The 12,909-nt window shown below is 32.1% G+C and overlaps 1 protein-coding gene across 3 annotated transcripts in view; it reads left to right on the top strand.

The window, feature by feature from the left end:
• Positions 1-2,347: 2,347 nt before the first annotated feature.
• l(3)72Ab (U5 small nuclear ribonucleoprotein l(3)72Ab) overlaps positions 2,348-12,909 on the top strand; it is a 42,791-nt gene continuing 32,229 nt past the window's right edge. The window contains exons 1-5 of one of the 3 annotated variants that reach the window (XM_074176405.1): positions 2,348-2,482; positions 3,601-3,700; positions 3,848-4,011; positions 4,073-4,592; positions 9,045-9,291. In XM_074176405.1, the coding sequence (XP_074032506.1) occupies positions 3,656-3,700; positions 3,848-4,011; positions 4,073-4,592; positions 9,045-9,291 (976 nt within the window). In that variant the 5' untranslated portion in view covers positions 2,348-2,482; positions 3,601-3,655. Of the gene's footprint in view, positions 2,656-3,600; positions 3,701-3,847; positions 4,012-4,072; positions 4,593-9,044; positions 9,292-12,909 lie in introns of all 3 variants that reach the window. The other 2 variants (XM_074176403.1, XM_074176411.1) reach the window with 2 other exon arrangements.

The raw sequence follows: 12,909 nt of genomic DNA on the forward strand, positions 1-12,909 counted from the left end.
AATTATTTTTCTTTGTTTTGTAGATTCTCCTCATTTTCGGAATTTCAGGAGCATGCAGGTGTGACGAGCTCCTTAAAATGGCCACTACAGATATTGAAGATAAAGGTTCAATATTAATAGTAAATATACCAAATTCTAAAACAAATATTCAGAGAACGTTTGTAATCAATGCTTCACTGGGGAATGGCCCTAATTATATTGATATTTATAGAAAATATATATCGTTACGCCCTAAAATAGATCAGACATGTTTATTTGTCTGCTATAGAGCAGGAAAATGTATCAACCAAATGGTTGGGAAAAATACTATAGCTAAAATTCCTACAAAAATTGCAGAATTTTTAAAACTGCCTAATGCCATAAATTATACCGGGCATATTTTTAGAAGAACCTCGGCAAGTTTACTTGCAAATTCTGGAGGAGACATTTTTACTTTAAAGCAACACGGAGGTTGGAAGCCTACAAATATCGCTGAAGGATATGTGCAGCAATCTCTTGCAAAAAAGCAAAAAATTTCGAACCTAATTATGGGAGTCACTGAAGTTAATGAAACTGATTGTAATCAGCCAAGTATTTCCGAGGGATACCAGCTGTATATATAATATAGTTAGTGAAAATATCACGAAAACTGCGTTGGATCCAGCTCTCAGTTCTAGTGGTATTCAAATAACCACTGCTCAAAACTGCACGTTTAACATCACTATAAATAATTACTCTAGCAGAAATTAAAAATATGTAGGATGCAAGTATGAAAATACCGTCCCTATGAGTTATACTGTACCTACTTCTCAGTTTCAGTTCTTTAATAAATTTTGTTTGTAAGTTTCATAAATATAAGGTGATTAAGAAGCCATAGATTTCAATTAAGGAATATATACAATCCATTCGATCTTCCTGAAAGAAATTTATTGAATTGTATCGGTTAAATAAACATTTGACAAGACGATTGACAGCCGTATTAACCCCCCATTTGAGATCACCTCGCATAAGAGGAGGTATTAGAATAGAAAGTAGGATATTTTGCGCTCTCCGTTTCTACGCCACAGGGACTTACCAAAGGGGTGTTGGTGAGGAAACTTTTTGCAGTTTGAGTCAAACTGCAGTTCATCGAGCAATACATGAAGTATCAATTCGAATAGTTGAAGTGATGGGTGTAGAATATATAGTATTCCCTCAGAATATTCGGGAAAGGAATGTATTGAAAATGGCTTTGATGGAGAAATGGCATTTTCCGGGAGTCATAGGGGCTATTGATTGTACCCATGCTGCCATCTTAAAACCACCTGGCGATGAACATAATTTCATTAATAGAAAGAAATGGAAGAAATATCGCTCAAAGAAGATTTTAATGTATTTTTTATATATTTTAACTCTTCAATGGTTTCCCTGTATTCATTTCACCGATACGATACGAGTGCAGATTTGGCGCTATTATGCAGTGCTCTTTTTATTATAGTGATAACTGTAATAAAAACTTTGTCCAGGGAGTACATGAGTCTTGTTTTTACACAATATTGTACTCCATCTGTTTTTTTCTTAATATATTTTTATTCCATGTTTTTCCATCTCTTCTTCAATATATTCTTCTTTGTGCAAGACAGTTATTTATAGCAGGTATAGACTCTTCTCGCTTCAGGGCAGCTGTGAAGCATTACCATAAACCGAATTGCTGCCTCGGATAAAAAGAACCCAGAATGGAAAAAGTGAAAGATGGGGTACCTAAATAATTACAATAATTTTTAATTTTAATTCTGACTCTTTACATTATAACTTATTTTCTATTAATTTTTTTTCATTTTTTTTTCTCTCCATAATTCAATTTTATTATATGTTAAAAAAATTTTAATCAATTTAATTATCATCCCTTAAAATTGTTATGAAGTTCAGGGGGAACCACTCCATATTCTATAAACATCCGATACATATCCACGTTTGGTACAGTTTTAATATAGCATTCAAAGAAAATATGTTCCAAAGTTTCTTCTTGTCCACATTCACAATATGGATTATCTTTTATTTCAATTCGGTATAAATATTTTTTTGTTAAACAGTGCCCAGTTTTCATCCTAATCATAGTTGTGATATGCCGTCCACTTAAATATGGATATTGATTATACCTACCATAATTTATCAGGATATTCGGTATGAATTTTGCCATATGTAATGCCTTTTGTTTTTATATCAATTTTCCACTGTTCTCTGAATTCCGTAAAATTTTTTTGTTTGAGTATAGGCAACAATGTCTTTTTAATCTATTTTTATTTTCATAGGTATTTTGATGTTGTACCAAATTTGGTTAAAAAAATTTCCGTTTGATTTCTTCTTCTTTAATTTTGAGTTTGACTTCTTTCTTCTCGGCTCTGGTAAGCTGAGACCAAAATTAGGAAGAAGAAGATGTTCTAATTTGTTTTGCTTCAGCACTTGTTAGTTATTAGTGAAAATTTCTTATTATTGTGCAACAAAAGTAGGATATAATACCAAAGTAATACTTGCTAGATATTAATATTGTTATTAGAAAATACCAGGAATATACACCTTCAATAGTTATAACCAAATTGCAAAGGGCCAGTCAGTTACATGATGCTATATATATTTTCATTTGTATGGAATCACTAGTTGGAATTTCCGAAATTCAGAAATAGGCAAATCATCCAGGTTTGTGTACTAACGGTTATGGTGTTATCCCATAAACCGTGTAAAAAAGTTACATTTTCCTGTTGAAAACTCGAACCATTTTACTTGCATTTTTGTATATTCATTAAACAATTCATAGAGTAAAAATTTTCATTTAGGGGTTGTAATTTTCCTTATGGTCAAATTTGTAATGATATTGATGGATGGAAATGGTAGGGATGATCTCCTTGGATTGGGATTACAACTACAAATACTTACTTTTAAAAAATGCTCCTTTATTGTTGCTTCAGAAATTCATGTTGGGGACTAATTCTTCATTAGGATGTACACACTACAGATATATTGTGTTTGTTTTTCTGGTCCTTTAGTAAAGGTCGTACTCTTATTGGGGTTGATTCTTATTCCATTTTGTGCACATGAATATGGACATTTGTATATATTTATGCAATTTATATTCTCTTGAGAATTTGAAGTGCTTCAGGTGGTCAAAAGGGAATATAGCTAACAGAAATGGACCAAGGACTTTACCTTGAGAAACTCTAGAGTTCTAGAGGATGATATTCCAAACCCCGAAATTGAATCATCAATCCTATTTGTAATGTATCTAAATAGCCTGCAAGATAAAGCAGTATCACTCAATGCCAGATAATACAGCTTTGCAATCAGCAACTTGAAATTCACTGAATTAAATGCCTGCCACTGATCCAGAAAAAATAGAATTGTTCAATGCAATTTATCTCAGGCCAGTGTTATATTTGCACTATATTTTGCCTAATTCCAAGTGCTAAATTAATCATTTTCAAGTTGATTGTATCAACACTGTAAGCATCTGATTTAGCGTTTTTTAAAAAAGGTGTGTAAATTTTCTCGTTTGTAATTTCGAGAAAAGTACGGTCATTCAATGTATTATTTCTAAAGTAGTTGAACATTATTTCTTCTGTCATTTTAGATTAATCTTTTTTTAAGCTTTTACCAATAATTAGGAGAAGTTGCCAGCCAATAGAATTCCCACATTTAAAATATGGCAGATGCCGCAGCTAGACAACAGCAATATGAGTACAAAGCTGTAAGTTGTTAAAATATTATAATCAATAATCTTCCAACAAATTTAGTATGTAAAAATGATACATTTTTCCACACTTTAATTGAACCCCGTTGATATATCTTTTTTTGTTTTTAATGTTGCTAATAATTTTTTTTTATATATCTCCAGAATTCCAACCTTGTGCTCCAAGCTGATGTTAGATTTATCGAAAGGAGGAGCCGAGATGAAGCTACTGGAGAAGTTATGTCCCTTGTGGGAAAATTATCTGGAACAAAAATGGGAGATCGGGCACAAAGAACTCGACCTGGAAAAGCAGAAGAGCGGAAAGTGAAGTATGTTGCTAAAAATTTGATAAAAAAAATCATACTAGGTACCTATACTTTTTTGTTTTAGACGGTTAAAACGAGATGAGGCTCAATATGACTTTGCAAGAATGAAGGGTGCGACTTTACTATCAGAAGGAGTAGATGAAATGGTGGGAATAATGTATAGGCCAAAAACTCAAGAAACACGGCAAACATATGAAGTTCTTTTAAGTTTTCTTCAAGAAGCATTGGGCGATCAACCTAGAGAAATTCTCTGTGGTGCTGCAGATGAAGTTCTACAAGTTCTAAAAAATGATAGACTAAGAGACAGAGATAAGAAAAAAGAAACTGAAACATTTCTGGGACCAATAGCAGACGAGCGTTTTGCACTGCTGTTGAATTTGGGAAAGAAAATTACTGACTTTGGAAATGAAGAGAATAAAACCTCAGTTGGAGATGAAAATATTGACGAAACTTATGGAATAAATGTTCAGTTTGAAGAATCTGAGGAAGAAGATGATGAGGATATGTATGGGGAAGTTCGAGAAGAAACTGATGATGAAGAAGGGGAAGAAGCCAAGGAGGATGGCGCCATTCATGCTGAAAATGTAAGTTATTATAGTCATTACATCTCATGCGAAGTAACTAGAACCTAGAGATATGCGAATGGCAAAAGCAACACTGCAGTATGAACAGAGAAACTGATACATGATATCCGCAGCTTTGAACTAGGGTAGCAATGCCTTCGGAAGGTTGTCTGGGAGGTATAGTAGTTATAAAACTGACATTAAATTTTTTTCACACTTCCAATTGCAAAATGAATTTTAACATTTTCACTAACTTGAAATAATTCTACAAAGAAGTAACTTTCAGAAACACACTGGAAAAAAAGCTTTCTCCAAACAACTTCTTTCATATAAACATTGAATTACACAAACGAAAAAATATTTTTGAAGCAACTACTTTTATATAAATATTGAATTATATAAAAAACACTTTTTTCTAGTCCGTTCAAATCAGATATCATTCACGAGATTGCTTCACATTATAGTATATAAAAGAGGTAAAATTTCATTTACATGGAACACTTGTCATCCTCAATGGCAGACATACAATGTTTCGGAATAAGACACTTGCCTTATTGCCTCTTCAGCACCAATCTGGATAATTCTCTCTATCATTTTATTGTACCCTACCACGACAACCAGTAAATTTCTTGGAATTTGTTTAGATGATACCCTGAATTTACAAATCATATTCATAACTTTTGCAGAAAATTTTCGTTTTGTTTTTTTGCAATAGAGTAGGGTGATCCAAAATATACAGAAAACAAAAATGATGTGTCGACAAAAACACATTTTAAACTATTTTAAATAATTCAGAAAAAAAAGGAATATATAACATTAAAACCATGAATAATCTAAACACGTTGATATATATATATATATATATATATATATATATATATATATATATATATATATATACAGTGTGACCCATTTAAAATGGAACCACCCCTGTAGAATGTGCATTTTTCAATCAATCTCAATTTTTTTTTATTGAAATATTAAGCATGAAAAACTGTATCTTGACACTAACTTTGACAATTTTAGTTTCATTTCCAAGGCACTCTATGGTTTTTTTTGTTTGTCAAAAACGGCAAAAGTTTATTAGGCAATTTTTGTTTTCAAATTTGACTACACCACTGGATTCGTAGTCGTTATAAATCAAAACTGTCAAATTTTCATTAAAAAATATTTTTTAACAACGAAATTACAACAACTTCAATTTTGGAAACAAAGTATTTGTTTGTAATTTTTATTCAGATTATAGACATATTTGAGATCTGACAACACTGTCATCACCAAGTAGAACACCAGTGAATTTGTACAGTGAAAATCCGAAGTCAACAGCTCAATGCGTTCTACAGTTATAACTCCTGAAAATATGGTAATGTGAGAGATTTGTGGTGCAAGCGTTTTGTAATAAAAATCTGACTACGCCACTGGATTTGTGGATAATATTCCCTTAAAATCATTCATTTGAGTGTAGGTTACGAGAAGTGAAAATTAAAATAAAAATTGAATAATTGAATAACAGAAAATTAAAAGTTCATTTTCAAGTTACGCAGTAGTAGACCAAGTTCAGAATCTCATGTCATGGGATCTCCCATTTGCGCTTTTACCAAATCTTGATAGAATCTTGAAGTATTAATGATCATATTTGTAAGCTTTTTGGAAGTTTCCCAATAATAAATAATAGTACTTTTGTAACAGCGCACCTGGAAAATCACATTTTATGAGATTCGACTGAACTTACTCTACCTTCTTCTATAGCTGATGAAAACAAAATGTATACAAACAAGTTTCAAAGTATTTATTCAACAATTAATTGCCATTAAGAAAAAACTGATACTAAAATAAACATTGATTCAAAACTAAACATTCAAATTTTTGTGGCTTCTACCAAACCTCCATTGAGTTCAATACATTTATCGTATCTCTTCCGAATATTGTTCACACTATTTCTTATTTGTTGAACTGTAATTTCGGCACAAGCTTGTCGTATCCTTTGCATGAGTTCAGCTCGATTCGTTGGTCTTGTTCTGTATACTTTTTGTGTCAGAATACCCCACAGAAAAAAGTCTAATATTGTTAGATCAGGCGATCTAGGTGGCCATTCAATTAAGTCACTACCTCGTCCTATCCAATGATTTGGAAACTGGTTATTTAGCCACTCTTTAACAATCCTCGAATTGTGCACGGAACAGCCCTCGAGCTGAAAATATAAATTTACTTGTTCCGCAAGAGGCATTTCATCTATTTCGTCCGATAATTGGTTATTTAGAAATTCCAAAAAATTTTGCCCGTTTATGTTTCCATCAAAAAAATATGGACCTATTATTCTATTTTGTACTATACCACACCAAACGTTAACTTTTTCGGAATATTGACTTTTACAATTTATGATCCAGTGCGGATTTTCCGTAGCTCAATACCGAGCATTTTGCGATTAAACTACCCCATTGGTGCTGAAAGAAGCTTCATTACTAAACATTATGCAGTTTAAAAAATTTCTTGTATTCAGGTACTCGCCTTGTGCCCACAAACAAAATTCCATACGTTTCACTTCATCACCTGCCTTTAAAGAGTGAAGAAATTTAGGTTTAAATGCTCTCATTTTGTTTTCTTTAAGACATCGTCGAATAGTCTCTCTCGGTAAGTTTAAATCCAAACTGGCGACTCGTAAACTTCTGTTTGGGTGGTTTCTAAAATAATCTAAAACAGCACCTTCGTTTAAATTTCTTCTTCGGTGATTATTTTTTAAAATATGTTTGCTGACAGCACCGGTTTCTTTAAATGTTTTGTTAATTTTACTGACGGTGCTTCTGTCAATGGGAAGTCGATTTGGATGTCTGTGATTAAATATCCTAGCTGCTTCTCTTTCACTATGATAATTGTCCCCAGAAATTCTCACAATTTCAATTCTTTCTTCTAATGATAATTGCAAAGCCATTATTAAATGCACGTAACTAACAACTATTATTTTATTTATGATTAACTGTCAAAATCACAGCCTACTGTTGATTTATTATAAAACCTTTGCATAATGAGTTCAGCTTCCTCAAATTATTGATATCTCCTCTAAAAGATTGTTTTAGCTGAGTTATGAAGAATTTACAGGGAACAATTTTTGTCCTGCTCTCTGTTTTATTATTGAATAAATGATTTCCATGCTTTAAATCAATTTGATTTTAGCGGCTATGCGGAAGAATGTACTAAGTACTGCATAACTTGAAAATGAATTTTTAATTTTCTGTTATTCTAGAATACACTTCTCGTAACCTACACTCAAATGAATGATTTTAAGGGAATATTATCCACAAATTCAGTGGCGTAGTCAGATTTTTATTACAAAACGCTTGCACCACAAATCTCTCACATTACCATATTTTCAGGAGTTATAACTGTAGAACGCATTGAGCTGTTGACTTCGGATTTTCACTGTACAAATTCACTGGTGTTCTACTTGGTGATGACAGTGTTGTCAGATCTCAAATATGTCTATAATCTGAATAAAAATTACAAACAAATACTTTGTTTCCAAAATTGAAGTTGTTGTAACTTCGTTGTTAACAAATATTTTTTAATGAAAATTTGACAGTTTTGATTTATAACGACTACGAATCCAGTGGTGTAGTCAAATTTGAAAACAAAAATTGCCTAATAAACTTTTGCCGTTTTTGACAAACAAAAAAAACCATAGAGTGCCTTGGAAATGAAACTAAAATTGTCAAAGTTAGTGTCAAGATACAGTTTTTCATGCTCAATATTTCAATAAAAAAAAAATGAGATTGATTGAAAAATGCACATTCTACAGGGGTGGTTCCATTTTAAATGGGTCACACTGTATATATATATATATATACACATATATATATATAAATCCTTTATTTAGTTAAAGACTAATACAGTTCACTGAGTAACAATTTTAAAAGAAATCGATCAAGTCTGAAAATAAAAATTGATTTTTTATCACTTGTACAGTGTCATAACATAAAACAAAACTACAGACTAGCTTAAACTCTTTCAAGTATTCCTGATGCTAATAATAGGTAGGGTCAGAACTGTAGGGATCAGTTATGGCATGTGCAATATTTAAAAGAAGGTACATTGGTCAAGGAAGTTGACAGGTTCTTTCTCACAAAAATTATAATAATATAATCCCAATGTTCTAGATTTGTATGTTTGCAAATGATTCACACAGTTCATACTATTTTAGTTAAACGTTTATATCATGTAGAATTTAGTTTTCCAATTGTTTATAAATTATTGAAGTTATTACTTCAAAATTCTAGGGTGGAAAAATTCTGAGGTGGACAATTCTTATGACTATTGTCACTCCCATATGGTGTCATTGATTTTGTTTTTGCACCTCAGGGTTCAAGATATTTTGTGTGAGCTTTACTGTGTTTCTCCACAATTTCATTATTCATTGTGTTCATGAAAAAGGAAAATCATTTATTTTTGCACAATCACCTCAAAAATTATTATTTTTAGTTAGGTGGTGTTGAAGAACTGAAAAAGGAAAAAGCATTACATCCTTTGGATATTGATGCCTATTGGTTACAAAGAAGATTGTCAAAAATATATGATGATGCCATGGATTCCCACCAAACAGCAGAAAAAGTGCTTAATGTTTTGAGAGATGCAAATGATGATAGGGAATGTGAAAATCAACTAGTTCTTCTTCTGGGTTATGATTGTTTTGACTTTATCAAACAGTTGAAGAAACACAGGCAAATGAGTAAGTTCAATAAAAAAAATGCCTCATATATAGTCAGTAAACTGCCATATTTATGAATTTTACTTTTAAATGACATAAAATATTTGAATATTTGTTTTTTTTATATTTTACTTCCTTAAGATAGGGAACATTTCGGAAAGTATTTTTTTTTTCCATTTTCAAAACATACAAAAATATTTGTGTAAAATGCATTGATTAAAAATATATTTACTTCTCAAAACAATTGTGATTTTAAGAAAGATATGTATACACCTAAAAAATCATTTATTTCGTATCATATAGATACAACAAGGATCTCGCTAATCAGATTTGTACATAAAGGAGTTTTGCATAAACAAAACTCCTTTAAAAAACATGCGGAGGTTCGTTTCATGCGGAAGCTTCTCACTTAAGGAGGCCAGGTTCTGTTTCAACCTTAGTTATTACTGGAACAATTAATAAAAATTCTATCTATTGTCCTATAAAAAAAATCTTGATTGTAAAGTTGAAGATCTAATATCACAGTATTCCAAAGTCGATTCCAAAAATTTGTGATAGATTTTGAAAAATGAAGTAGATTATATATTTCAATAGGTTTATTTTACTTTTCATTACATTGCTACTTGTAGGGAAAAAATATGGGAATTGCTAATTTGACAATCTACATTACTGTGATGAAGTGCTCTAAGGTTCCTGACACAGAATCTGATGTTAGGACAACTAAAGTCTATCCAAATCCAAGATAGAGTGGATGTAAACATTGACATGCCCTACGCACGTGATATTGAAAATCCCAAAATCCCAAGAATTGGCCAGGGTCGTATTCAGAACCAACATCTTGTTGATCGCAAATGCTATATCATACTTAAGAAATCTTTTTTATAATAACGAGTGAAATGCACAAGTTTTGCAGTTTAACGGAAAAATGCAGATAATATGTGTAATATAAAAAGATTTTCATTGGATTTTTCACAGCACACTCAAGCATTATATGAAAAGAGACGTAATTATTTCTTTATTGATAATTTTTATTTTATGTAAAATCAAAAGGAATATTAATCAAAATTATTCAACTGGATGAATTTGTCTCTTCATCAGTAGTATCATCCTCACCAATCTGAATTATCAGTGGCTTGATTTGTGCCTCTATTATGTTATCAAGCTTCTACATCTTTGTCTCGACTTCCGATATCACATGCCGAACACACTTCTCCCATTTCTCCGCTGTGACTCTTTTCAAAGCCTCATCAAAATGTACTTTGAGATCTGCAAATTTGAACACGGTATTATGCTGAGTTACAAAATTCTTCACATCAGCCCATATTAACTCGATGGGATTGAGCTCGCAGTGGTATGGAGGCAGGCAAAGGACAATTTTGTTTTGGCCTGTTACCATCTCATCGACTATATATTTTTGGTATTCAAGCTTGCGCTCCTTGACAATTTTTAGTAGCTGTACTCTTAGCATTGAGTCTTCAAAGCTAATATTCTTTGATCGCAGCCAATTTTGGATTCCAACCTTCTTTGAAGACATCGGAATCTTCTCTAACCGTCGCGAATGATAAGGTGCATTGTCCATTAAAATGGACATTATCCTCCAGATGGGGCAGAACTTTGGAAAACCACTGTTCGAAAGATTCACCGTTCATTTCTTCGTGATAATCTCCAGTTTTCTTCGACTCGAAACACCACAGCCCTTCAGCAGCAAACCCATTCTTATTGCCGATGTGACAAATAATAAGCCGTTTTCCTTTACCTGAAATTATGAAGAGGTATGTAAGTAAATAAAACAAATACGAGGGTTACTTTTTATATATTGAGATTGAGGCAGGTCTTAATATAAATATAAGTTTACCTGATGGATTTGTTAAATCGGTGGATAGTCCATCTAGAAAGGCCCTCCTAGATGAGGTCACAGTTTCATCGACCCATATTTTAGGGGTAGTATGACCAGCATCAACCTAGGTTTCATCCATATAATGAATTGTTCTCTGTTGTTCCCTATAATATTTAATTGTCAAATACTCTCTCCTCCATAACACAATTTCCTCTCTATCCAATAATAAACTATTGCACCCTCGTTTTTTCCATACAAAATTCAAATGTTTCAATACTTTATGGAATGTTGACCGCTTAACACTTGGCAATTAAACATCTTCATTTATTTCTGCGAGTACTTTGTCTATCGTGGGTATTTCATTTCTGAAAAAGTACTCATGCACTTTCCTCCTGATTGCATGTTTATCAGCATCATCTATTGATTTTATAATGGTTTGACGATTCTGATTTGTATTTGTTTTGGAAAATGTATGATTTTGTTTATATTCCCGTAAAACATTGTAAATCGAAGCGCAACACACTCCAATTTTATCGGAAACTTTCGATACGACTTCGTCGACAGTCGATGTCTCAATTTCTTCCATCTCTTTCTTGAACACATTTAAAATCACTTCTTTCATCTCAACACTCAAATGTCTTTTTATGGATCGTTTCCTGGCTGGACTCGGAGGATAGCTCACAGTGTCATCAGCAGTGTCTGTACTGGACATCTTGGAAAACAATTTTAAACAAACACAAACAAGCAAACGACTGATTACAACCCTGTGCTGGTACCGAACTCGTACCAAGAAGGCGAATTCACCAATGAACGCTGCCCTTTCCATCTGACACTGTGCGATCACGTGAACATCACGCTTCGGTTTTGTTTTGTTTCACTCTATCTTGGATTTGGATTGACTTTAGAGCAAATTGTCTGTTGTCTCATCATATTTGATAATATCTACCGCAATTGTAGGCGAACTATCGGCATGAAAACCTGCAGACCATGGCCAACAAACTTGGAAAATAGCTTAAACAGTTATTTTTGACTAGGAAAGCCTACACTTTTTATTTTTTACACCAATCATAAATCATGTTGAAGTTTCTCATGGATATCAACTTTCAGAGATGAGCTCATTCAAAAGATGACATTATCCAATAATACGTTTTTTAGGAACTCTCTGTTGGTATTAAAAAAAATTAAATGCCACCGTTTTTCATGATTCAATGATTCAGATCCATGATGTTTTAAAAATGCGTTTTTTGATCAAGTGCAAGTAAGAAATAAACATTGGTAACATGACAATATCAAGCCAGAAGGGATTGAAAATGTTATTTTTTATTTTTTGGATTTTGTTGTCTAACAGCATCTCTCAGATATGCAAATAAGTACATTTCTTCATTGTTTCACATCATCCAAAAAAAGATTAATTTTAAAATGAAATGAATCATTTATAAATCGTTTTTTGAAGTTGTTCATATTTGTTGTATTTCCAATACTATTGTTAAATATAGGATAATAAAAATAACTTTTGTCTATAGTCTATTTCAAAAGAGTGTAGAGTAATAAATCATGAAGTGTCATAAAATTTGCCTGAATTTCGTTGTCGTCCATGGGCGTAGGCAAATCTTAGGATTATTAAACTTAATAATTAAAGTAAATTAAAAATTACAGACATAGATAATAATAAAAGGCCATTTTTGGGAAGTAATTTGGTCTAAAACTAAGTACCTACATGTATTTAGGTAAGTAAAATTGCTTAAAAAAAGATTAAGATTAATTTTAGTGGTTCTTGAGCATGATTTCTCAAAAAAGGGTTA

This window comes from Leptinotarsa decemlineata, unplaced genomic scaffold, assembly GCF_025532065.1.
Source record: "Leptinotarsa decemlineata unplaced genomic scaffold, Ldec_3_MD MMD2_P_RNA_scaffold_14, whole genome shotgun sequence".
Classification (NCBI taxonomy): domain Eukaryota; kingdom Metazoa; phylum Arthropoda; class Insecta; order Coleoptera; family Chrysomelidae; genus Leptinotarsa; species Leptinotarsa decemlineata.